The sequence below is a fragment of the Panthera tigris genome, chromosome D3, assembly GCF_018350195.1.
Source record: "Panthera tigris isolate Pti1 chromosome D3, P.tigris_Pti1_mat1.1, whole genome shotgun sequence".
In the NCBI taxonomy this organism is placed as follows: Eukaryota; Metazoa; Chordata; class Mammalia; order Carnivora; family Felidae; genus Panthera; species Panthera tigris.
In genome coordinates this window covers 27,798,771-27,825,040 of record NC_056671.1, presented here as the reverse complement: position 1 = coordinate 27,825,040, position 26,270 = coordinate 27,798,771, and the positions used below count along the sequence as shown (strand labels likewise).

Below are 26,270 nucleotides of genomic sequence, written 5' to 3'. Positions count from 1 at the left end.
AGGTTTAAAACCAGCAACGTGTGTAAGAAGAGGGTGTTGTGGCCAAGTCGGTGCCCAGCCAGGGACATGCCTGCCAAGCTGATCCTGAGGAGTAGTAGGGAGGCTGGGGTGCAGGGGGAGGGACAGGTGCCGGAGAGCGGAATTCAAGTGGCCTGGAGCTCATGGGGGGGGGGGGGGCTGGCGAAATGACCAGCATGGGTAAGAGAGGTATGGTGGGTGTGGGCAGGGCTGCTGATGGTGGATGAGCCAGACAGCCATGCAGCTTTGCTATGATGGCAGTGGTGAGCCCCTGAAGGATTTTCAGGAGGAGGGAAGATCATCTGTGAAAGGAAAAGTAGTCTGGTGACCATGGCCAGCTGCCAACGCTGACCTACTCTTGTGAGTTGTTTTTAAGCTGCTGTAGGAATCCCTGAGTTCCTGCCTCTAGGCCTTGACTCACCTGCCCCTTTTGTCTCTCCCTTTTTTCTCTTCAGCCCCAATGAGAGCAAGAGCTGGTAGAAAAACCATGACTGCCTCAGGAAGTCTCCCTTAGTGTACAGCAGTGGTGATGGTGTCCCTCAGGGAACATTAGTAAGGTCTGGGGGAAGGATGCTACAGGCATTGGGTGGGTAGAGGTCAAGGAGGCTGATAAACATCTTGCAATGCACAGATCCTCCCCACAACAAAGGATTATTCAGCCCTAAATGTCAACAGTGTCAAATAGTTCAGGGAATCCAATGCCCCAAGATGCATGAAGCACCAGGTGAGTGAGGCTGAGAGAGGCTGCCACCCACAGTCAGACCCAGCTGAGGGGGTGCCAGAATGTCCTGATGAGAGGTAGGAGGGGCCAAGGGGTGAACGAAGGGGAAGAAGGTGCTAAGGCTGGCAGTCAGGGCAGGTCCCTCCCAAGAGAGGATATCTGGGGCTCCGTTAGCAGGCCACCTACAATGTTGGAAGGAAGGGATTGGAAGCAAAGGGGCAGAGGGTGGGAAGGCTTTTATGAGTGAAGGGAGGCCCTAAAGAGGTAGCAAAGCAGATGGTTTTGCTATCAGCCCCAAGGGCAGCACTGAGGGCCTGAAGGGGTGGCTGGGGGTAGAAACTGTGGGGGCTGCAGCGGTTCCAAGAGGAAGCTGGAGGTGCATGCCTATACGTTGGGTGGGCGGTGGGACTGGACGGACGGGAGAGGAACAGAATTGGGCATGCCCTTAATGGGGCTCCTTCCCCCGCTCACGCCATAGGTCTGGGAAGGAGGCCAGATGGCCTCCTAAACGTCCCTGTACGCGCGAGGAACGGCACCACATTACAGCCTTAATGGCTTCTACGTCCTCCCGGCCTCAGCTGTGAGTCCGTGAGGCTCAACGACCACGCAAGAGCCCAGGTATGCAGGCGTGTGATGGCGCCGACGCGCGGGCTCCGGACCCACAGGGCCAGCATGTGGACCGGGGAAACTCAGGGAGAAATCGCACACTTGGTTGCGGATCCAGTCCCTGGAGGCGCGGAGTCTCTTACGGGAAAGATGAAGCTGGGAATAGGCATCCAAGAAGGCAGGGTCTTCTTTGAGGGTGTGGCCACAGGCTGAGAAGGAGGGTTTCAAGCGCGTTTGGCGCCATTGGGTGGCCGAGGCGGCCGCAGAACGTACCGGATGTGGGAACTCTCAATGGTCTGGCCTCCTAGGGGAGAGGACGCGGCGCGGAGTCCAGGGCGGGCTTTCCCTGGCAAGGTGGCTCAGATCCTAGGCTGGGGCGGGGCCTCCCAAGGGGAGGGCGCCACTCAGGGCCTCCCGACGTGGGGGTGTGGCTCAAGGGCGGGAGGCGGGGACCCCCAGGAGAGGGCGCGGCTCAGGGTGCGGAGCGGGGTTTCTAGGGCGGAAGGCGCGGGTCCTGGAGCGGGGCGGGACGGAACGGGACTTCACTAGGAGCCCACGCGGCGCGAGGCGCGGTGCGGGGCCTCCTGGCAAGGGGGCGTGGCTCAGGGCGCTGGGTGGCTGGGGGTCTATCGGAGAGGGCCTTGGCTCAGCATCAGGCGCGCATCCTAAGGCAGGGCGGGCGGGGCCTCCCGAAGAGAAAGCGCGGGTCCTGGGGCGGGGCCTCTAGAAGAGAGCGCGGCTGAGCTCGGGGCGAGGCGGGGCCGGCCGCGCGTACTTAAGCAGTCTTGGCGCTTGCGGACGCCCCGCCATGGCTCTGAGGTGCATCGTTTCTGTGCTGCGCTTCGGCACTCCCCGCGTCGCCCCACTGTCCACGGCGCCCGTGGCTCGCGAGCAGCCCGTGGCTCGCGAGCAGTCCGCCGCAGGCCGGGAGGCCACTTCAGGATGCCGGGCGGCCGAAGGTGCGCGACCGCCGTTGCCCGTCGTGGACTTCGGCAACACTCAGGAGGCGTACCGCAGCCGGCGCAGCTGGGAGCTGGCGCGCAGCCTGCTGGTGTTGCGCTTGTGCGCCTCACCTGCGCTGCTGGCGCACCACGAGCAGGTGCGCGGGTGGGCATGTGGGTGGGTAGGTGCGCAGCGGAGCGCGCTGGATCCTCTGCGTGTTCCGGGATCCGTTATGAAGTTTCACTGTAACGCGGGGGAGCGCCTTGAGCATTGCTTGTAGCTGGGAAGTCAGGAAGGGGAGGTGTTTCCTGCATTCTCTTTTGAGCTTCGTGAATTTTCCTAATACCAGTTACTACCAACTAAAAACAAAGACCAGTTTCTGAATTTTTAAGCTATATGCTCCTTGTGGTGATGCAAAGTTGTCACCTGAAAATTGAGTGTTTTAAATGTTGCCTAAAAGGGAGTCTTGGTGGTATTGAAGGGTCTTGGTTTCTCAGAAACTGTGACTCAGGAGCTCGCCAGACACAGCCACTCCGAACAGTGTTGAGGGAAAATGGGAAGCCCCTTGAACTATAGCTTTTATTACTTCAATATAGTAACTTGTGAAAAGTGTGTGGGCTTTGGGGAAGTAAAAAGCAGAACGCCGTCTTAGCCACTGTCAGTCTGGGTGTATGGAGATGACAGTTATGTCAGGGTGATCCTGGAAACAGTTTGCAAAGGTGCATGTTGGTGCTAAGTGTCTGGAAGGCTCTTTATGCAGGTGGTGTTGATTTCTCAAGCGAGGCTGTGCTGAGGGTATCATACTGCCTCCCTTGGTCCCTGAAGGAGGCGGAAGGGGCAGAAATGGAGTTATGGAGGCTTCTGGAAGTCATCTGTGTTTGCAGTAGATGTGGATGTACTGAGGCAAATTTGTGGCTGTGGAGAGCCCAGGCCAACTGGAGAGGAGGGCAGAAAGGAACACTTGGGGTTCAAGGAGCCTGGTGAGGGGTGGAGGTGTTGAGAACCCTTTGAGGAGCACCAGCGTCTGAAGGGCAGAAAGGAGCAGCAAGTTCTGGAGGTGCAGGGGTCAGGAGGGAGGAGGCAGCTGGGGCGGGGGTGGTGGGTGGGAACGACTAGGGGAGAAAGTGGCTGGCCATGAAGTCTCCGTGGAGGACAAAGACAGGGACCTGGCTCCTGCTGTTGGGGCATCATGGGACTGCTGGGTGGGACTGGGATGCATGGGGCAGAAGTGGTGCAGGAGCTGTGCCTGCTGCCATGTGACTGGAAGGGAGAGAGTGAAGGCTGGAGCCATCTAGGCCATATTTCTCTGAGCTTTCTTCCTTTGGATCAAAGCCAGAGAGAAGCCAGCACAGCTGGAGACCGTGGGGGTGCTGTGGGTGACCACTGTCCAAGTGCCAGAAAGTGCTGGAGTGCAAGGACCACTATAGGTACCTGGAGGTGTGGGGAGGCTTATCCCAGGCTCCCCTCCTGTCCCACCTGTGTCCTGGGGGTGCCTTCAGGGAGCCCACTAACGGCACTCTGTCTGCCCCCTGTGGGACCTGTTCCACCACAACATTGCTAGGGGTCACACTGGTGCCAGTGGCCTCGGTGCCTGGTGCTGGAAGGAAATGGGGCAGAGACCAGGCTGCAGGGTTGTAGGCTGCTCTTCAGAACCAGCATTTACCTTGTCCTCTGGCCTGCAGTGAAAATTCTTCCTGCTGAGCAGTGTGGGTCTGTGTGGCACCTTCGGTGGGGCGGGGTGGGGGATCATCAAATCCGTTCCCAGGGAGTGTCAGCCTGCAGGAGCTCAGTTGGAGCTGCTGCATTGGTTTGGCACCCAGTTTGTCCCTTCCTTGCCAGAAGACAAGAGTTTAGAAAACCCAAGTCTTCCATGACAAAGCTTCTGTACTTGGGTATAAGCCAGTGCAGAAGAGGGTAACAGAAAGGGAAGGAGACAGGATGGATGGTGATGGTGGCCTTTGTGGGACAGAGAACTGGCTTTACCCCTTCTTGATCTGCACACATCTGTTTGAGTCTTTTACAGTGAAAGCGAGTATATGTGTTCCTGGTGTGAGTTTCTAAACCCATGAAGGATGCCCCTACCTGGAGAAGAGGGGACGCCACCCTCATCTCAGGCTGTGCCATCCAGGGATGCATCTGATGCCAGGATGGTTTTAAAGGGGCGGCTTTGCTCTGGAGATAGCTTTAAAACTGCCAGCCCTGTCCCATGTGGTTCCATAACCTTCTGTGGTAGGCTGGCCTCCCCTTTGGCAGAGTGAGAGGGTAAGTGACCGGCTCAGTGACCTGGCTGGCCTTCCCTGTCATTCCCTCTGAGCCCCGCCTACACCTGAGGAGCTGGTCAGTGAGAAGTGCAGGGTGTGCGGGAGGTTATCAGCCCAGGGCCCCCCCTCTCCCCGAGCCAAATTCCAGTGTCTGCCTTGCTCCTGCTTCTTCTATTAGCATTGGCTGTGGCTGCTTTTGTGCTTCGTCAGCAGAGCTGAATAGTTATGACTGAGACTGTGTGGCCCGCACAGCCTATGTTATTTACCATGTGGCCCTGTATAGGAAAGTTTGCTGGGTCAAGAGTAGATGACTGGCCCATTTCTGCACATGGTGGTTTCTGACAGTTCTCAGAGCTGATATGTACAATGTCGGGGTTTCCCAGAGCCATATAATGATTTTGGGGTGTCAGATTCTGCCCCACCTGCCACTAGGGTGATTTTTGATATAATCAAGACCTGGCTTTTCCACTGGTGAGGCTGCTCTGGTCGATGGACTCCCTGACCACTGGCCCAGGCTGTATGGTGCCGAGACACCCTGTCCTGTTCTCCCGAGTTGGCGCTATAATTTTTTGTTTCTCATCCTCTTTATAAAAACAATGAGATGCAGGACACCTGGGTGGCTCAGTCGGTTGAGAGTGTCTGCCTCTTGATTTTGGCTCAGGTCATGATCCCAGGGTCGTGGGATGGAGCCCCACATTGCCCAGCACGGATCCTGCTTAAGATCCATTTTTTCTCTCTCTCTCTGCCCTGCTCCCCTTTTTTCTCTCTCTCTGTATCTCTTTCTAAAAAAAAAAAACAGACAAAATCCTAATGAGATGCAATAAAATCAGACACGACTGCAGAGAGGACGCAGCAAGGCAGAGGTGATGGCCTGGAAACCCTTGTCCTTGGGACGCCCTGTGGTGACCTCAGGTGTGGTCCTGAGGTATCTCCACCAAATGCCCGCCTGTGATTCAGGGTGTGTTTGACTTGGGCCAATGTGAGGCTGCTCAGGACTGGTTTGGGGATGAAGGTGTTTGATTTACTCATACTTCTGCTTAAACTAGAGATTGTTCCTTGAAGCCCTGAATCAAGAGATGTTCCTCACAAAAGGGGTTCTGTTATCCATTGGGTTTGACAGACCTCAGGCTTTTTCTGTCTTGGAGATAAGTGGAGGGGGATAGTGGACACATAGGAATTCCCAGACAGGTGGCAGACGTGCCCTCCAAGCAGCCATCCCTTCCAGGCTCAGGGGCCTCCATTGTAATCACTCCTTCCTGCCCTGGCTGTTTTTACTGCAGGAACTCCGTTCCACCTCCAAGCCTTGGCAAGCCCCCCTCTCTGGGTCTAAGTTAGCAAACATTTCCCACCCGTGCTCTGGCAGTCACTCCCTCACCCCCTGTTCTGAATCACACCGTGAAGGTGCCTCGCTCCATCAAGGTCTCTTCCCGACTTGATGTGAGTTCCTTCTCTCTTTTGTTTAGCCTGGAATTGTACTGGGCACAAAGCAGTGACTCAGGACTTTGTTTAAAGGATGGCAGAAATTGAGGATATGGTGAAATGTGATTAGAGGAGCTGAGTGCTTTATGGGCAACTGTCTTCTTCAGGGGCATGTCCACTCTAGCTGTGGGTCTGCTGTGGCCCTGGATGACTGTGTACTTCGTAGAAGGCCACCTGGCTTATTATTCGCCTAATGTTTGCTCCAGTTGAAGTCGGACTCCTTCTGAATTTAGCATGTGTTCATCTGCTCAGTAACTACTAGAGGGCCGGCCCCTTGCCAGACACTGTTTTAGGGACTGGGAATAAGCAGTGAACAAAATATTAAAAAATCTGGGTGCTTGCCTGCTAGAAAGTTGCACCGAATCCTACCTGGCATAACCCACTGAGGTATGAAGACAGAGGATGTTATGAACACACCCACTGCTATTCCCAGAGAGACCTGCTATTCATTTCTTTATCCACCAAATGATAGTCTGGCACTGCTATGTGCTGCTTGGGTCACCCGTGAGTGTGCAGGGCAGAGAAGTGTGAGTGGCCGTGGGGGCGGCACTGGGACCTCTGCCCTGCATGATGAGTAGATTGACAGTAGCTACAAGTGGAGAGGCAAGCTGCTTCCGGTGGTGTCCACAGTTACATCAAGGCCCTGAGTTGTGTTTGACTTTGGGAGATGTGTGTCAAGGCTTTATGGTTGGAGCAAAGTGGGTGGGGAAGCAGGGGTGTCCTGCTGGGATGGGGAGGCCAGGCAGCCAGGACAGCCCTTTCCCTCTACCTTTCAGCTGCTCCATCTCACCAGGAGACTTCTGGGGCAAAGCCTGTTTGACAAGCTGATGAAGATGACCTTCTATGGGCAGTTTGTGGCTGGTGAGGACCAGGAGTCCATCCGGCCCCTGATCCAGCACAACAGGGCCTTTGGCGTGGGCTCCATCCTGGACTACGGGGTGGAGGAGGATCTGAGCCCCCAGGAGGCGGAGCACAAGGAGATGGAGTAAGGCCTGCCTGGGCATCGGGTTGTAACCCCAAAGCATCCTGGGGCCACCTGGGGCTGGGCTGGGAGGAGGTCCCCAAGGATAGGAGGGCTTGGTCAGTCTGCTTACCAGTGGCCCTCCTGTGTTCCGCCTGGGGTTCTTGTATTTTTTGCTCTGTGAGGATGACAGCCCTGGGCTTTCACAAAAGGTCTTGCGTTCACAAGCCTAGAGGAGGGGCAGGGATAGGGGTTGGCAAACCATGATCCACAGCCCAATGTGGCTGGCCTGCCTGGTTTTGTGTGATTTGCAAAGTGAGATTGGTTGTTGCTTTTTTAAATGGTTGGAAGAAAACAAGAATACTATTTTGTGACACTTAAAAAAATTTTTTTTTTTAATGTTTATTTGTTTTTGAGACAGACAGAGACAGAATGCGAGTGGGTTAGGGGCAGAGAGAGAGGGAGACACAGAATCCGAAGCAGGCTCCAGGCTTCAAGCTGTCAGCACAGAGCCTGACGCGGGGCTTGAACTCATGAGCTGTGAGATCATGACCTGAGCAGAAGTCGGATGGTCAACTGACTGAGCCACCCAGGCGCCCCTATTTTGTGACACTTTAAAGGTATGTGAAATTCGGGGCGCCTGGGTGGCTCAGTCGATTAAGCGTCCAGCTTCGGCTCAGGTCATGATCTCACAGTTCATGAGTTCAAGATCCGTGGCAGGCTCTGTGCTGACAGCTCAGAGCCTGGAGCTGCTTTGGATTCTGTGTCTTCCTCTCTCTCTGTTCCTTCCCTACTCATGCTCTGTCTCTCTCTCTTTCTCTCTCTGTCTCTCTCAAAAATAAACATTTGAAAACAAAGTATATGAAATTCAAATCACTTTTGACCTAGAGGAACAGAGTTGAGTAGCTGTGACAGATGCCATATGGCCCACAAGGCTGAAGATAGAAGCTACCTGACCGTTTACAAAAACCGTTTTCTGACCCTGATGTAGGAGGTGCTCTGGCTTTCTGTTCTACTAAAGCATTTCTTCTGAGGCATTGCTAACCTGTTGGACAGGTACCACTGCCCAACCCTTGCCTAGCTCTTGGGAGGATTTTCTAATTAGCAGGTGGGCCCTGCCTGGTAAGTATGGAGCCTGTCAAGCCTGGTGCCTACCCAGGGTCCAAGAAGGGAATGTGCAGCCAGGAGCAGTGTGACGGGCTGGCCTGGGGTCTCCTCCTGAGATCACCAACTTGCTGTAGGACCTGTTCTCTGGGCAGTGGGTATAGGGGCAGATGGGTACCTCCCTGACCTACATTTCTGGGCCACAGAAAAAAATTTAGAGGACAAGGTCACCCTCTGCTTCCGGGAGAGGTGGCCTCACAGTAGATCCCGGCAAGACCAGCCCTTTCTGTGCAAAATGACTGGTTCCTGTGCTGATACATGCACCCCTTCATGCCAGGCCCTTGCTTGCATTTGGGACCCTTAGTTCTGATAGCAGCTGTGCCTGACCACGTGAGGCTCGAGACAGGCCTGCTGAGTAACCTGCCCTGTCGCACGCTGGGGTGTTTGCTCTGGCATGGGGACAGGAGGGGAGGGGAGGGAAAGGCATCACATGAAGCTCCTGCCCTGGGAACGGAATGTCCAAGCCAAGCAGCAACAGCAGCAGAGGATTGGCCTGGGGAGCCCAGCCCCTGTCTAGCCATTTGCTGTCTTAAAGGCAGGGTTCTCCAGTTTGGCACCCCTCTGTGTGTTTCTCACTGTGGCCTGGGGCTGCAGCCTTCAGTGAGGCTGCCTGTTGAATAACTAAGGGACTCTGTGTTCCCGCTGTGTCTAAGTTGAGGGCAGAGTGATTTCACAATAGGATTTTCTCCCTCTGGTGTGAAAAGACTTCTTTCCTAGGGTGATCTGGCTGGCTTCCTTCCTGTCCTGCAGGGGGAGCATTGGGATGTGGGCTGGCCTTGCCCTGTCCTGGAGCCAAGGAACCTGTGCCCCTGGGCCATGCTGCTGTTGATACCCATCATGATGTAGCAGCCCTGCTTGGTGGGCTTTGGGATGTGAGTGGTGGTCCCTCCCATCCTAACATGGTGCCCACCATCTGATGCCAGTGGCAGGTGTCCACTCATGCCCAGGTCTGCTGCCAGGCATGTGCCTTTGGAGAGGCCTGGACCAGGGTGACGGAACCAGGCTTGTGGGTGCTGGTTGAACATCTATACTGTCAAGTTGCCTGCCTGGCTTCCTGGGTGTTTAGTCAAGAGTGACTCCTACCGTGCAGCCTTCATCCACGCAACCCCCCATGCAGAGAACTACTTCTGTGTCCTGGTGGGGCCCAGAGGTCTGTTTTGCTAATCCTGTCACGAGGCACATAGACCCTGCTCTGGGGAGTGATATAGAGGCCACTACCCCAAATTAAGCTCACAGGGGTTGGAGTAGGAAGGGTACAGGTGGTGCTGGGCCTGCTGTGGGCAAAACCATGTGAGGCACAGAAAGGATAGAAGTGTCTGAATGCACAGGAGGCCCAGCAGGCCTCCTGAAGTTCTGAGGAGGGGACCCTGGAAGGGATCCCTGGGCAAGAAGCAGGAGGTAGGAGGCTACAGGTGGCAGAGGGAGAGAGTAGCCACATAGGGCAGGGGTGGGACGGTGTTTCTCAGAACACCTGGTAGAAGGCAGGAGCCCCAGAGGGTCTCCCCAGTAGGCTGAGAGCTGTGGGGATAGGGAAAGTGTACCTCCTGATGATTGACTATGACGAGGACATCTGGGGATAGTGTGGATGGCAGGTGTGCCTGTCTTGCCTGTGCAGACACAGGACTGGCTGGCGGTGGAGCCCCAAGGTAGGGGCAGCTCTATAGGACTGGTGTGCGCAGAACACTCAGGTGCTGCCTGGAGCCAGGGTCTGAGGGGCTAGGGATGTGGATGTGCAGGCAGGAATGAGCTCCACTGGGCTTGTCTGTGCTTCACTCCTTCCTGCTACCTTATTCCCCTCACTTTCTGCTTTTTTCTAAAAGGCGTCCAGTCAACACATCACCCAGTGTAGTGAGCTGAGCTTGGAGGTAGCCAAGAGATGGTCAGGGCCTCCCTACTGCCTCTTCAACCCCCTGGGCCACTTGTATTCATCTTCTTCTGCCCTCTGCCCCTCGGCGCATTCTCTTCCCTCCTTCACATCCTGGGCCATGCATGTGTGCATACGTGTGCGCGTGCTCGCACTGGGTGGTCTCTTCCGGTCCCTGCCAGTCACATGACCCTCCTCCCTTCCACTGCACCTGGCAGCTGCCATCTTTGTCTTCTTGTGACCCACCCACCAGGTCTGGTTGACAGTGTGACCCTGATCCTTCTCAGTGCCATCTGCTCAGAGACAGGCCGCTGTCCCCCTGACCACATGGTTGTGCAGCTGACCCAGTTCCTCTTCTCAGTCCATTTCTAAAGTGCTTCCCCTCTGGTTTGTGCCCAGAAGGTTCATGGATGGAAATAGCACAGACTGACTGCTTTCCTGCCACTGAACCTACTGGCAGTGAGGATGGGAGTGGCCCACACCCTTTGGAGACTGGCTGGGGCTTGGAGGGTGGGTAGGCCAGCTGTGGAAATGTTGAGTGGGCACCTTACACAGCGCTGGGTCCCTGGGGGCCCATGTGAAAGAATGCAGCCTACCTAGAATGCAGGGACCTTGAAGGTGAATACTTGTGTTTCCCTGAGCCATGGGCTGTGTGGTTACAGAGAAGGCCCGAGTCCCCAGCAGCCATCGTCCTTGCTGGTTAGACCCATGCCTTAGTGCAGATGGTGGGTCCTGAGTCATGCTATTTGCCTGGTTGTACCTGGACCACAGCTTGGGGCTGGTCTTACAGGTGCTCCTTATTCCCAGTGGGGATGTTGTGTGTGGGGCTGACCCCCTCCCTTATGTTACTGAGTCAGATATTGTCACACAGGCACACCTCACCCTCTTCTGTATGTCAAGCACATATGTCTAGTTGGCATGAAGTGGCTCTTGTCCCCTGTTCCCAGGCGGGGGTCTTATGGGCTGTGCAGCCATGTGCGCGGCTCCTGTGAACTGTCCCAGCTACTGGGACTCCTGGGTCCTGACCTGGGCATCCTGGCTCACAGTTGCCAGATATGGGCCCTGAGGTTACACAGGAACCAGGGTCTAAAGGGAGGGCTCCCTGGAAGGCGGCTGGCAGCCCTTGGGTGCAGGAGCAGGGAGGTCAAAAGCTGCCTTAGACCTTTGATTCAGCTTGAGGCTACCACAGGTGCAATTAGCTTTCTGTGGCTTCGCTGGCTTTACCTCTGTCTCAAGTGCCCCAGCGCAGGGGGTGGGGGTGGGGGACGGGGAAAACACTGTCCTTTTCCTGTGAAGTATGGGCAGAACCTCAGGAGCCCCCAGGGGTCTGAGCATTTAGGAGTTCACCAGATAAGCCACAGGGCTTCAGCTGCACTCTTTCTGTGGGAACTGATTTAAGAGGCTTTAAATACAAAGTCAGATGATGGACAAAGCTGCTCGAATGCCACTCCAGGACAGTAATGGTGAGCGGCTCCTTCATCTGAGTAGGCTTAGCCATGACATTTGCTGTCCCAGACGTCATAGCCACTGAGAGGGGGATGGTGTCTGTTGTGATTCTGGCAGGCATTCTGGGTGAGGGGGCACCTGGGTGGGGGCAGACCAGGCAGGGGTGGTGAGGGCATGGCCAAGGGACTGCAGGGAGGCCTGAGGGTGGGCAGAGGCAACCATGTTCTCAGACTGGCCTCACTGATCTGTCCTCATGAGAACTGGGGGGGTGTTATTCCCTTGTGATGGGAGGCCAGGGGAGGGCTTGCATCTTAAAAGAAAAATTCTGATTACTGGTTAGAAGATACACCTAAGGGGCAAGACTGAAGCAGGGTGCTGGCAGGCAGTGGCTGGAGGTGGAGCTAGCTGTGCACCTGGGCAGGAGCCCAGAGCCTGGCCTGGGGTTCCTGGTGGTTGGAGGTGCCTGGATGCAGGGGGCTTAGGGCAGAGCAAGCGGCCTCGTTCCTCAGCTTTGGGAATTTTGTACTTTGGTAGTTGTCGGGCTCCGTTCCTTATCAGTCCTGGCTGGCCCTGAGGCTCTGTCTTCCCCTCAGAAGGAATGCCCCCTTAGCTAGCTTTCATCAAGCACCTCCTCTTTGCCTTGGGCTATCAGCTAGTTTTATTCACTCCTCACCTACCCAGGAGGAATCTGAGCCTTCTCCAGGGTGTAGAGCCTGTAGGCCAAGTTGGTCTGTGAGGCTGCTGCCCTGCCCTGCTCAGGGGAGGTGACCCTGCAGGCCTGGGGTGGGTAAGGAGGTGGGTGGGGCACCTGAGTCACTCTTACCTGCCCAGGCTAACCCAGCTATTCCTGTACAGTCCGCCATGTCAGGTCAGGTTCAGGACTCCACCCCTGGCTTCCTCTCACCTCTGCTTGCTCAAAGGGAATACGTGCTTGTCACTTGCAGCCTGAGGTGGTGTGACCCACCCTCACCCTCTTGTTCCTTCCCACAGGTCCTGTACATCGGCTGTAGAGAGGGAGGGCAGTGGTGAGTATGAGGAGGCCATTCAGGAACAAATACTTTCACCACCTGCCCCCCTCACCCTCACCACCCCTACTTGGGAGACCTGGGTTCAAGGGCACAGGCAAGACTTGGGGCCAAGGCTCCTCCCTGTGCCTATGTGGCTTCTCCCTGTGTGCACCCAGGCCATTGCTCCAGATCTGCTGACATCCTCAGGGCCTTCCCAGGGGTCCTCATCCCCTTGTCCTAAGTGGGTCTGGGTTCTGCCTTTTGGCCTGAGTTTGCCATGTGACTAGGATTTGGCCAGGGGGAAGGAACACTGAGTGTAGGAGCAGGGAGTGGTGGGCAGCACAGTGGAGGGGGCTGTGGCTGCTAAGGAGCCTGTCCTGAGGGAAGAGGGCTGTGGGCCATGGGCAGGTCCTGCTGGATGCAGGGGAAGCCCCATGTTTGCCTAGAGTGGGGTGGGAGCCAGAGCACAGCACAGAGCCTGTGTGTGCTCAGGCCATGTGCCCATCCCTCCAGGTACAAGTAAGAGGGAGAAGCAGTACCAGGCCCACCGGGCCTTTGGAGACCGCAGGGATGGTGTCATCAGTGCCCGCACCTACTTCTATGCCAATGAAGCCAAGTGTGACAGCCACATGGAGACGTTCTTGCGCTGCATTGAGGCTTCAGGTGGGGCCGGCTGTACACCTGCCAGGGAGGCTCAACCTCTTTGTGTAGAGATGCTGGTGGGTGAAAGCAAGGCCAGGCTAGAGCACTTGCCTGGGGCTTGGACAGTCGTGAGGGATGACCATGGGTGACACTGGGGAAGATAGGCTGGGTTTAGGTCACACTGGGGTCACGCCTGAGTACAGCTCCTACCCAAGGAGCCTAGCACCTCCTGCCCCTTCCTAGATACTAGTGCCCAGATGTGAACTTCAGTAAGGCTGTCAGTGGGCTGAGCAGCACCCCCATATAGGTCAGGGGCTTGAGCCTCACCACATGTGGCACTGGGGTTTGCCAATGGCTGTGCTGTTGCCACAGAGGACTCCTCCTGCCTGGCCTTATGTGGAGAGCCTGCCAAGGGAGGTGAGTTAAGTGGGCCTCTGAGTCCTTTACTCTTTAGGACATCCCCCCCAGCCACAGTGCGGCCCACCATGTGGCCCCAGCCACAGAGCCCCCTTCCATCAGTGGGCTCTGTACCTTCTGAACGCTAGAAGGAGCAGGAGTGAGTTGTACTCAGAAGCAGCCTTCTGAGATCAGCGCTGGGGAGATGCCAGGCAGAGAGGGTCCAGAGCATGGTGCGCCTCCTTACCTCTGTGCCTGCTCTGCCTGAAGCAAAGGTCACAGAAGCCAAGATGGGTCATGGGTTTCTGGAAGGGAGGAGAGAGGCAAGTGTGGTTGAGTGCCTTCGGTGCTCCACCCTGTGCTTCACTGGGCATTTCTGTGTTTTGTGAATCCCCCCACGGGCAGCCTGGGGTGCCAGTGGCATGGGAGAGGACATGGAGGCAGGGACAGAATGGGCCAGTCTCACTGGCTCCTTTGCCCAGTGCATTCCTGGGCCCATGTGGCCAACAAACCTTGCCAAGTTGCCTGTTCCCGCCTCCAAGGTGGGGTATCTGAGCAGCTGTGTACATGGGCATTTATGTGCTTGGTAGAGACATGGTCCTTCTGCCTATAAATGGTTAGCCAGCAGCCCAGGATATCTGACTCTTTGCTGGGCTCTCTCCTCCTGTTGGGGGCAGGGGCAGCAGGGATCCTTGGTGCCACCCACCTTAGCCTGAGATTGCTGAGCTGTCACTAGAACTACTTCTAGGGAGGGTAAGGCATGCATGCTGGGGAGCAGGCAGCCCACCCAGACATTGCTGCAGCCCCTGCTAGGCTTGGGTGGGGGAGGGGGGAGAGATCTGCTGGTCCCACTGCACTGTCATCAGTTTTGGCAACTGGATCATTCAAGGCTCCCTGGTGGTCTTGGGGGCCCATCTGTCAGGGAGACCCAGTACCATGTATGTTGTAGGTAACTGATAAGAAGAGGGGCCACGCCAGCCATTTGCAGTCTGTCACGTGTCTGTCACTCTTGAGTGGTATACGCTCTGGGCACAGGCTTCTGGTCCTCCTCATCCCCCTATGGAGCCCTAATGGTTATTCCTGTGGCTTCTGACAGGCAGAGCCAGTGATGATGGCTTCTCAGCCATCAAGCTCACCGCACTGGGGAGACCCCAGTTTCTGGTAAGTGCCAGAACCTTCCACCTGCAGAGAGAGTCTGTGAGAACTTGGGGCTGCTATGAGCATTAAGTGAAAGCTCATGTATTGGTACCTTGGTGCTGGGAGCCAGGCACACAGGAAAGACTGGGAGGGGGCCTGGAGCTATGCTCCCTGGGGGCAGGGAGCTGGGCATGTGCCAGAGCCGGTGCCTCAGGCCTGCACTTGCAGCTGCAGTTCTCAGACGTGCTGACCAAGTGGAGACGATTCTTTCACCAAATGGCTGCAGAGCAAGGGAAGGCTGGGCTGGCTGCCATGGACATGAAGCTGGAGGTGGCAGTGCTACAGGTGGGACAGCCCTGCCCTCGTGGGTATGAGTGGGTGGACACAGTGGGGGCTTGGGAAGGAGCCCTGCCTGGGGGGGACCTCGCCAGGCAGTGTTTGAGGTGGGTTCCCAGAGGTTGAGGACATGCTGGGCAGCAGGATTTAGGGAGGGGGGTACTTGCCCTGCACATGGCTGAGTGCTGGCTTTGGGTTTGGGAAGGGGCATCAGGGACAGGTAGGAATAGACCTGTCTATGGAACAGAAACACAGGCCAAAACTATCTTGTTCTCGCTAATTGTGTAATAAAGTCAAAAGAGCAACACAAATGTTCAGGGAAACAGGAAATGTTAGTGAATGGGGCTGGGGCACGTCCATGGGAATGCCACCTTCTCACTTCTCAAGGAAAGTGTGGCAAAGATGGGCATCGCATCCAGGACGGAGATTGAGAGCTGGTTCACTGCGGAGACCTTGGGCGTGTCTGGGTAAGAGTAGCCCCCTAGCTGGGAATTTGGGAGTGTATGCTCTGGTTCAGCCATGGTTCCAGCTGAGCTGCAACGGCTTCTCCCAGTCCTGATTGCCCTCCTGAAGAGCATGGGCCTGGGGTGACAATGCTGAAGGACCTGTTCCCTGACACATACAGCAGGAGTTGACAGGGAGTCTGGAGTCCTGGGGGCTGGGGCTGCAGCTAGCCCAGGGCTAGCTTAGACAACAACCAGCAGGGTTGCTCACAGAATTATTCAGGTCCTAGCATGAGGGTGCCACACTCAGCCCTTCCTGGGACCCACACGGCAGGTAGGTGGAGGGTCAGGGCAGCTGAGATCCTGGAGGGGCCCATGCCTCATCCTGAGAGACCTGGGGGCTGGACCTGAGGTCACCAGGTTCCCCGGACTGGCAGAGGGTGTCCCCTTACGTGCAGGGTCTGCCTCCTTCCTGGCCTCCCGTGTTTGGCTCTTTCCCAAGCCTGACATGGCTCGTGGTGTTCTTGGTGTTCTCCCTGGGTTTTTATAGCTGCTACCACCCTGACGCAAGAATGTTCTGGTTTTGGTTTCCATTTTGTAAACAGAGGATGATGTTAACATTTTGTCTGTCCTTTGAAACTGAAAGCTGAGGTAAGTTTTGTGGGGGTTGGGCTTGGGATGCTCTTTTAAGGAATGGGCTGGTTGGGGCCTAGGCCCCCCCACAGATCCTAGCACCCATGTGCTGATGCAGCTTCTTCCACAGCACTCTGGACCTACTGGACTGGAGCAGCCTCATCGACAGCAGGACTGAGCTCTCTAAGCACCTGGTGGTCCCTAACATGCAGGTGATGACCCCTCGCCCCCTCACCCTGTCTCACAGGGGCACAAGGCTGAGAAGGGAAATGTTCCCTGTTGCTTTCCCTGAGGCAGCAGCTGGGGTCGCAGCTGGATGAAACCAGAGTCCTTCCTGGCTGCGTAACACCCCTGTGGTCTGGAGGAAGAGGACAGATCCATGAGTGCCCCACAGAAGGGGAGAGAGACCTGTGTCCTCTCTCCTTGCGTGTCAGGTCACCCCAAACCTAATATGATTATTGGCCTGAAATGGCAGTAATCATATTATCCCACGTCACAGTTCTGGAAGGACAGGGCTCAGCTTGGGTGGTTCTAGCTCAAGGTCTCCCTTGCGGTTCTCAGAGGGTGGTGGGAGCTGGGGTCATTGTGGGTCCCCACTCACACAGTCAGCAGTTGACTCTGGCTGTGGGCCAGGGCTTCCTTACCATGTGGTGGCTGGGTTCCTAGGTTGAGTGTCCCCTGAGAGCCAGGCGGAAGCATTATTACCTAGCTCCAGATGTCCCACAGCATCACTTAGGCCCAGTTCTGTTTGTTAAAAGCGAGTTACTAGGCCAGCCTGTGTTCAGGGGGAGAGGAATGAGAACCACCCCCCCCCCCCCCCCCCCCCCCCCCCCCCCGCCCAGCCGCCCCATCCTGCCTGTGGGAGGTGCCTGGAATTTGTGCCCTGTTTGAAACCACCCCTGAGCTGGGATGGAAAGCAGCAGAAGTCCCTTGGGAAAACATCCCACAGATACTGCCTTCCACGAGTATCCAGCCCCAGCTGATGGAGGGCTCAGTCCCCAAGCTAGGACACCGAGGGCCAATGGAAGGGCATGCTTGAGGCCCCACTGAGAGCGCCCCAGGCAGTGTTAGTGGGCATTTGGGGCTAGCAGAGGGCCCAGGGCTGCACAGGCCTCCAGGGTAGGTGCTCCCCACCCGCAAACCCACCCCCACCCCAGCTGCTGAGCACCAGCTTTCTGCTGACCTGCCAGCTCCCTGAAGGCCACCACTGTCTGGAGATGGTGCCTCTGTCCCCGCTCTGTGTTGTCTGTCTACTGCAACTTTTCCCTCCTGCTTGTAGCCACCACTCTTTCTCCGATCCCTCTCTCTGCTAGGGGCTGAGTCCTTCTGGGTGATCGGATGGACCCTCACCCTTGTGTGGGAGCAGACACCTTGGGTGTAGGTGTGACCTGGGGCAGCTAGCTCTGTGAGTCAGAGGGTGCTGGCTGGCAGCAAGGTTCTGGGGTACCATGTGACCAAGGCAGGGGATGGGATAGCCTTTGCTGGTCCTGGGGTATTGGTAGGACCTGCACATGGGGGCAGGTGGGTGCCCTCAGGCAGAGGGAGCTGTGCCTTTGAGAGGTGGGAGCTTGGGGCCCTGCTGTGGCCTGACCATATGCTGCCCCAGACAGGACAGCTGGAGCCTCTCCTGTCACAGTTCACTGAGGAGGAAGAGCGGCAGATGACGAGGATGCTGCAAAGAATGGACATCCTGGCCAAGGTCGAGGACCCTGGGATGTGCCCAGAGAGGGTGGGGGGCACCTGTCTCACTTGATCCCAGTCAAACCTTCTGTCCCACCCTGTACTTCTCAGAAAGCCACCGAGGTGGGCGTGCGGCTGATGGTGGATGCCGAGCAGACCTACTTCCAGCCAGCCATCAGCCGCCTGACACTGGAAATGCAGCGCAAGTTCAACATAGAGAAGCCGCTCATCTTCAACACATACCAGTGCTACCTCAAGGTATGGCCCCTGCCTACTGCCCCCCACCTCCGCCACCGGTCTGCAGGTGATGCCCCTCACTTGAGTCCTGTGCTGGTGCTGGGAGAGGCCGCTGCCTGAGTGTGCCAGCCTCTGAGTGGGAGGAAAGGCCCCAGGACTCTGTTACCGGCTGTGTGCTGGCCCTTCTCTGGGCCTCAGATCCCAGACAGGGTTTTGAAGGGGTAGAAGGAAGATGAAGGAGGCTTTTTGCAGTCTGCTTCATGTGCCTTAATCCCTAAAATTTGAAGGCCTCATGAGTAAGTTTTTTCCTGCTATTTTTATTTCCTGCCATTTTTTAGTTTGGGTCCCTCTGAGGATCAGATGAAATCTCTGGTCCCCTTCTCACAAAGAGACTTGCATGTACCTCAGGGAGCCCAGGGTGCTTGAGGGTGGGGTCGCTGAGCACAGACCTGGGCTGGGCTGCTCTGGGACCAGCCAGGTATTTGGAGGAGACGGTGTGGGATGGGTGTCAAGGCTCTAGGGCTGGGGGAAGTGGGTGGGTGGGTGGGTGGGTGGATGGGGCAGCATCCCTTGCCCCTGAGTCAGCTTGAGAAGACTCCGGAGAATACCGTGGCTGCTGGCACCTAGTCTGTCCCCCAACAAAGTTGTCCTCAGGCCACACTGAGGAGTCACCATTTCTTAGAGATGGAGGTTGGAGGGCCTTCCTCACTCACACTTGTCTCCCTGCTTCCCTGGGCACCTGGGCCTCAGGGGACACAGGCTGGAGAGGGCCCCATCCTGGTCAGCAGCAACTTTTGGCCCTGGTCCCACAGGACGCCTATGTCAACATCACCCTGGATGTGGAGCTGGCTCGCCGTGAGGGCTGGTGCTTTGGGGCCAAGCTGGTGCGGGGTGCATATATGGCCCAGGAACGTGCCCGCGCCGCGGAGATTGGCTATGAGGACCCCATTAACCCTACGTACGAAGCCACTCATGCCATGTATCACAGGTGCGCCAGCCCTTCTTGGCCCCTGGGGGCCTCGTGGCTTCCTGGGGAGGGGAATGACAAAATAGGGCAGGGGTGGTGGAAGTGACCTGATGTGACCCCTATCTGACTGTGGAGCAGCCCAGTGTGTCAGAAGCCTCTGTAGGAGCAAGACTTCTGTCCTGAGACCAGAGCTGATTATCTTCTCTGCTTTTTATTTATTTTTTGAATCCTCAGCTTTTGTTTTACCCTTTCTAAAAACTTTTAAGGTGGATTTTTAGTACAGAAAAGTCTACTGAATAAAACTAAACTGGCCCAGGTCCCCCAGCCAGCTCTTGTTGACACTTAGGACAAGAGATCCCTGAGCAGCCCTCCTGCCTTGCATGCAGATCCCATGCTTTTTCTTTGTGAGGTTGTGTGTGTGTGTGTGTGTGTGTGTGTGTCGCAAATAGACCCTGAGTGCCTTGGCTCCCGCTCCCTCCCTGGCAGTGCCCTGGTTTCTGGGAGTATCCAAGTGTGCCATGGGTATACCCACATCTGCTTTGGCATTGTGCATTCAGTCCTGTGCCCTTGCTTTTCCATGTAACACGTATTTGGATCCTCCTGTGTCAGCGTGCCAGCCCACAGTGTTAACCCAACAGCCAGCAGAGTGCCCATCTTTGTGAGCTTTTGGTGGTTTGCTGTCAGGCCATTACAGTAGTGACTCATAGCACACTTTGCCCCTGTCTCCTGTACTCATGGGCAAAGACATAGTTGTCACATGTTCCTGGAAATGGTCATAAGGACACACACCATCACTGCCAGATGGCAGAACCCTCACACTCTCTATGCTCAGGGAGGCTTCAGTTTCCTTATGGACCCCTTCTGGAAGCAAAGCTCCATCTGTCCTGAGTGCACTGTGTCCCAGGTAGTCTCCTTTTGAATGTCTAGCCCCAGGTACTGCTCACGTTTTCTTTCTTACCTACGAGGTGTTGAGGAATGACAAGTACAGCCTTGGTCCCATTACCATGGCCACACTTGGAGTGGGCTCGCTGGACAGCCATGGGCCTGCTTGTGGCCTCTACAGGCTGGGGCTTACGTGGCACTCCCTTTAGGTGCCTCAATTATGTCCTGGAGGAGCTGAAGCACAATGCCAAGGCCAAAGTGATGGTGGCCTCTCACAATGAGGACACAGTTCGCTTCACGCTGCGCAGGTAGGCACCCCCTTCAGCTGTCTGGTGTTCTTAGTGAGGGAGGGCTTGGGATGAGTGGTGTGGAAGCTATGCAGAGTGGTGGCATTTAGGGGTGATGTATGTGGGATGAGCTAGAGTGGCACCTTTAGTGTCCTGCCAGCTTCCTGTCTCCCCAGGTCCAGCTGGCCATTGGCACTGCAGTAGCAAAAAGGCTATTTGCAGTGACTTGGGTTTTTAAAAATTAATACCTGACTTATTGAAATTTCAAATCAGAAATTAAATTTCATTAGGTGATTTAAATAGCTTGCTGAAATGCACAAATACAGTGTGCAATGTCAGATCCCCTCAGGAGGCCTCCAGCATATCATCTTATTTATAAATAGTTACTCTTAACATTTTAAATTGCATTTGGAACTTAATATAGTCTGTTTTCTCTTTAAGTGTGTGTCTTGTGGGGCAAAACTTTGGTAGAATCCATGCAAGTCTGATATAGGAATAAGGTGAAGTAAATTAAAAAAATTTTTTTTTAATGTTTTTAAATTTTTGAGAGAGACAGAGCATGAGAGGGGGGAGGGGCATAGAAAGAGGGAGACACACAGACTGTGAATCAGGCTCCAGGTTCTGAGGTGTCAGCACAGAGCCGGACACGGGGCTCGAACTTGTGAACCACAGAAATCATGACCTGAGCCAAAGTCGGACACTCAACCAAGTCACCCAGGTGCCCCATGAAGTAAATTCTTAAATATTCCAGTGTTATCACCATGTTTTTGTGTTTTCTATCTTAACCCAAGGAGCACCACATGAGGGGTCCTAGCCACTCCTCCTGCTCCCCAGTCTCCACCTTCCTGGGCTTGAGGCCCGACAGGAAGCACGGTGGCAGTGGTCTTGGTGGCTCTCGCCTTTTCCAAGAGCAAAGCAGGGCAGCCAAATTGTGGCCAAGCAGGGCTTCCAGAAGAAGCAGTGAATGAACAGCCAAGGCACGGCACAGCCAGCTGCCTGACGAGCTGACTCTGGTCACTCTACACCCATTTGGTGAAGCAGTGCTTATTCTCTGCTTGTGATGGCACTGCTTTTTCACAGCCTAAAATTGCAGCTGAAAACTATTATTTTTTAAAAATTTTATTTAAATCCAAGTGATTTAACATATAATACTCGTTTCAGGAGAATTTAGTGATTCATCACTTACATAGGACACCCAGGGCTCATCACAAGTGTCCTCCTTAATGCCCATCATCCATTTAGCCCATTCCCCCAACCCACTCCCCTCCAGCAACCCTCAGTTTGTTCTCTGTATTTAAGAGTCTCTTACGGACTGTCTCCCTCTGTTTTTCTTATTTTTTCTTACCTTCCACTATGTTCATCTGTTACTTAAATTCCACTTATGAGTGAAATCATGATATGTCTTTCTCTGACTTATTTTGCTTAGCATAATATATTCTAGTTCTATCCACATTGTTGCAAATGGCAAGATTTCATTCTTTTTGGTCGCCAATATTCCATTGTGTGTGTATGTATGTGTATATATATAATATACATACATACATACATACACACCATATCTTCTTTATCCATTCGTCAGTTGGACATTTGGGCTTTTTCAATAATTTGGCTATTGTTGATAGTGCTGCCATAAACATTGGGGTGCATGTTCCCCTTCAAATCTGAATTTTTGTATCCTTTGGATAAATACATAGTAGTGTAATTGCTGGATTGTAGGTAGCTAGCTCTATTTTTTAAATGTTTGTTTGAGATTGAGGGGGGAGAGAGGGAGAGAGAATCTCAAGCAGGCTCGATCCCACGAACGCTGAGATCATGACCTCAGCTGAAATCAAGAGTCAGATGCTCAACCTACTGAGTCACCCAGGCATCCCTAGGGTAGTTCTATTTTTAATTTTTTGAGACACCTGCATACTGTCTTCCAGAGTGGCTGCACCACTTTGCATTCCCACTGGCAGTGCAAGAGGGTTCCCCTTTCTCCACATCCTCACCAACATCTGTTGTTTTCTGAGTTGTTAATTTTAGCCATTCTGACAGGTGTGAGGTGGTGCCTCATTGTGGTTTTGATTTATATTTCCCTGATGATGAGTGATGCTGAGCATGTTTTCCCGTTAGTGAAAACCATGATTTCTAATGCACAGCAGTTGCAGCTATCAGGGTGGGGATGTGAGTGCTGAGGCCACCAGTGCCACCCAGGCCGAGTATAGACTGTGGTAAGTTTCCCTCCTGAGAGTCCCTGCCAGGATCAGGGTCTGGCTGTTTCTGTGGGATTGGTGAGGGGCTGAGTGGAGTCCTAGCTGGACAGGACTGCTCCACCTTCTTCCCTCCATCCCTGGGGACTTCCCAGCTGCTCATTTACTGCCTTGGATGCCCCAGCCTTGTGACTGGATGTCAGAGAGCCAGGGGTACCTTTTGTGCTTGGTGAAAAAAAAAAAAAAATTCTGGTTTGACTTTTAAAACAGATGGTTTAAGTTGCAAATCTTAAAACCTGGTTTTCCCTTAGACTTAAAAAATATTCTGTTACTCCGTGATGGAAACTTGATCATCCACTAGATGATGTATACAAAGAGCCTCCCTGTGCCCCTGGCCTGGCACTTGGGAACCTGCACCCCTACACAAGTGGCAGGCCCACAGGGTCAGTGATGTACAAGTGGCATCTTCTTAGGTTTCAGTTATGAGCTCAGCAGGCTTTGCCTGACCACTCCCATTTTAGGTAGGGGTCACAGGTAGGCCACTCACCAGCTAGACAGAAAAGAGTGAAAGTTCTAAAGGTATAACCTGCCCTCAGAAGGGCTTCCTCTCTTCTGCTTTCTGAATCTTCCCGCTGAGAATAAGCCTGTTCTCGGCATCTTAGCCAGGGAGGCTCCTGCCCTGGACGTGGCTTCCTTTGTCTGAAGTGCCAGCTGAGTGCGCTCTCCTTTCTCATAGCCCCCAGGGCCCGTGTCACACTCCACAAATACTATCATGGAGAAGGCTTGGCTCCTGCAGGACATGGTTCTGTGTTCTTGCACTGGGAGCTGGGGAGCCCATGGCAGCTTGGGCTTACTTTCCCTGATGAAGTAGTGTGGGTCTCTGATGCCACATCAGGGAGCTCAGACAGCCTGTGTAAGCTTTGGCTGAGTGGCAAGCCAACCCAGAACTCAAGAGGCCTGGACAACAGCATGTTCTGTGGGCCAGCAGTGTTGGCTGGGTTCAGCTGGGGACTGCTTCTGCTGGCCCTGCCCTGAGATCTGACTTGTATCTGTGGTCAGCTAAGGCCTGACTGGACCTAAATGGCTTCATTCATGGCTGGGGCAGCAAAGGGACTGCATCACATCTAGTTTCCTATAGGCCAGTGCAGGCTTTGCCACATGGTGGTCTCAGGCTTCCAGAAGCCCTGAGAGGGCAAGCCTTTGCCCACATCACATTTGCTCTTCTCTTTTTGGCCAGAGGAAGTCAGGAGGCCTAGCTCAGAAGCCAGGTGGAGAACCTTGCCTGCTGGGAGAAGCTGCAGTCACATGGCCTAGTGGGTGGAGAGGGGTCAGCAGCCACTTCCGCAGGAACCACATGAATGTCCCCACCACTGCCAGTCAGGTGGGCAGCAACGTGGTGGCAGCCCTGCTCTCACAGGGTTCATGCTCCAGTGAGGGACAGAGATACTTAAGCTGGAGACCGGGGCCACATGGTAGAGACCATGGCCTGCTTTAGAGTAGGTGGCCCCCACATTGGAGCCACTCTGACAGAAAGAGGGAGAGGACCTCTGGAGGATGATCCTCATGTGGAGGGCCGGGGTGAGATGTCCTCAATGCTCTAGGAGTGAGGGGCCTGAGACAGTGAGAAGAGGGGGACCCTGGAGACAGGGAAGCACACTGCTGGCCTGCAGCCTGGGTGCGTGTGAGGAGGACCCAGGCTAAACATGCCCTTGGAGGGAGGTGGAAGGATGAGGGCAGATTCCAGAGCGCTGGTAATTGAGTCTGGACATGTGGATACAGCAAGCTGGAGGTAAAAATATAAGAATCCTCAGTAAGTAGACATTGCAAACCTTGGAAATTTTTCTAAGACCATACAAGGGAGGTGTGAAGTCAGGAAAGGGTGCTGGACACAGTTGGGGGCCAGATGTTGGGCAGCACTAATAGAAATGTGAGCCACATCTACTCTAAATGTTCTACTAGCCACATAAGAGATGACGTTAATTTCCATAATACCTTTCAATTAGCCCAACATATCCAAAATATTACCTATATTCAGTATTTCAGAAAAACAATATATTCTTTTTTCCAGTTTTCAAAATCCCATGTGTGTTAGATACTTCTAGCACGTCTCAGTTTAGACCAGTTGACTTTCAGAGACTCTGGGCACCAGTGGCTGGTGCTGCTGTATGGGACAGAGCAGCCAGTAAGGGGAGGACAAGAGACCGGGTGGGGTGGAGGGATGTGTGGGACGGAGGGGATGTGGCACTGAAGGAGAGGGGCTCAAAAAGGGGTTGGACGAGGGTCTCTTGAGAGCTTACCCAGGCTAGGCTTTGGGGCAGGCCTGCCTCACTAGGTTAGGGCAGACGAGAGGGGAGAGGGAAGGGGCCATGGGGAGCAAGCATAGTGGGAGGGGGAGGCTGGCTGGGAGAGGAGGGAACTTGGTGGCCATGACCTGAGGTCGGACTTGCAGGGCAGATGCTTGGTCTGGGCAGCACAGAGCCTAAACCTATGCCCCACCCTGCAGGGGATGGAAACTAAAGTGTATGAAGATCTGGGAGTGGAAGTGGAGGGTTCAGAGCTAGCTCAAGTTGCCCTGGGGGCTCACCTGCCATCTTGTCTGTCTACAGGATGGAGGAGCTGGGCCTGCACCCTGCTGACCGTCAGGTGTACTTTGGACAGCTACTGGGCATGTGTGATCAGATCAGCTTCCCACTAGGTGAGCTGAGTCTCCCAGGGGAGCAGGGGTGGGGAAGTCTAGGACTGGGACTCACTGCTTCTGCCTGTGTGTACAGGTCAGGCGGGCTTTCCCGTGTACAAGTATGTACCCTATGGCCCTGTGATGGAAGTGCTGCCCTACCTGTCCCGCCGTGCCCTGGAGAACAGTGGTGTCATGAAGGGTGCCTGGCGGGAGAGGCAGCTGCTGTGGCAGGAGCTCAAGCGGAGGCTCCGCACAGGCAACCTCTTTCACCGTCCAGCCTAGTGCTCGTGGGGCACCACCACCCACCTTCAGACTTGGCCTTCAGATGCTCCCTTGCCTGGGCTATGGCCTCCTAGGCCAATGCCACATTTATAGCCCAACCAAAACTTCACGTGGATTCACCTTTTTATGCCCCAAGACTATGAGATCCACTGGAAGTCGGGCCTCGGTGCCCCTCTGGCCTCTGCCTAGGACATGGGCACCCAGACCATGTCTGCTGCTTGCCAGAGCCACTGGGAACTGTCAGGGACTGCCCTTCAATAAGTGGGCACAACCCCATGACCTTGGACCCAAAGGACCACCTTCTGACAGAGTTCATCCAGCCCATACCCTGAGCCCCTCAGGTGGGTAGTCACCAGTGGGGAAGCTGGCCTGGTCAATAAACCACTATTCCTGCAGCCCTCAACTTCTTTCTTGCAACGCTTTTCCCCCTCAAGTCCTCCTGTGGGGTCAGTATCAAAGACAGAGTGTTCTGATGGCTCTGCCTCTCTGTCACCATGTGTCCCTGGGAGTGAGGCCCACCATGGGTGGAGTGGACCCACCAATCCTTCCTTCAGGCTGTATCACAGATTTGGCTATGTAGGGTGCTAGACACTCCCACCCCAAGATGACAGATAGCAGCGCCCCTGGGCACAGACCAATGCAGACAGGATGCTCCTGGGGTGGGCTTGCTGCTTCCCCACCCTGGACTCCCCCCCCCCCCCCCCCCCAGACAGGATGCTCCTGGGGTGGGCTTGCTGCTTCCCCACCTTGGACTCTCTCTCCCCCGCCCCCCCGACACTTGCTGCTCGGTGCCCTTCACCCCAGTTGTCCTAATGACCCATCAGGCTCCTAGTGTTGTGACCAGAGCTGACTCATAGCTGCCTCCTCCCTCTAGTCCTCAGCCCCAGAGCAGACTAGATATAGTCTTAGTGCCCTGGGGGAAAGGTGGTATGGCTGGGCCTGCAGCTCCATGAGGGAGCTCCAGAGGGGGTGCCCCTGGGAGGAACCTCTGTGACATGGGGAGTGGGGGCATC

The 26,270-nt window shown here is 55.0% G+C and overlaps 1 protein-coding gene across 2 annotated transcripts; it reads left to right on the top strand.

Annotated features, from left to right (window-relative positions):
- Positions 1–1,820: 1,820 nt before the first annotated feature.
- On the top strand, positions 1,821–25,652 carry LOC102965133 (proline dehydrogenase 1, mitochondrial). 2 transcript variants are annotated; one of them, XM_042962007.1, is made up of 14 exons: positions 1,825–2,444; positions 6,804–7,012; positions 12,453–12,487; positions 12,983–13,132; positions 14,604–14,668; positions 14,873–14,989; positions 15,368–15,447; positions 16,187–16,268; positions 17,663–17,755; positions 17,848–17,994; positions 18,786–18,961; positions 20,032–20,130; positions 24,905–24,993; positions 25,070–25,652. In XM_042962007.1, the coding sequence occupies exons 1-14, from the start codon at positions 2,154–2,156 to the stop codon at positions 25,255–25,257; spliced, it is 1,821 nt and encodes a 606-aa protein (XP_042817941.1). In that variant the 5' UTR covers positions 1,825–2,153; the 3' UTR covers positions 25,258–25,652. The 2 variants fall into 2 exon arrangements, 1 of the variants encoding a protein (XP_042817941.1); XR_006209851.1 differs by lacking the exon at positions 25,070–25,652 and having other exon boundaries at positions 1,821–2,444; positions 18,724–18,961; positions 24,905–24,990.
- Positions 25,653–26,270: the final 618 nt, after the last annotated feature.

Coding starts and splice junctions, on each gene's coding strand:
- LOC102965133 (XM_042962007.1), top strand. CDS start 2,154: ATGGCTCTGAGGTGCATCGTTTCTGTGCTGCGCTTCGGCACTCCCCGC. Junction 14,669..14,872: donor TGGGGAGACCCCAGTTTCTG/GTAAGTGCCAGA, acceptor CTGCACTTGCAG/CTGCAGTTCTCAGACGTGCT. Junction 17,995..18,785: donor CATACCAGTGCTACCTCAAG/GTATGGCCCCTG, acceptor CTGGTCCCACAG/GACGCCTATGTCAACATCAC.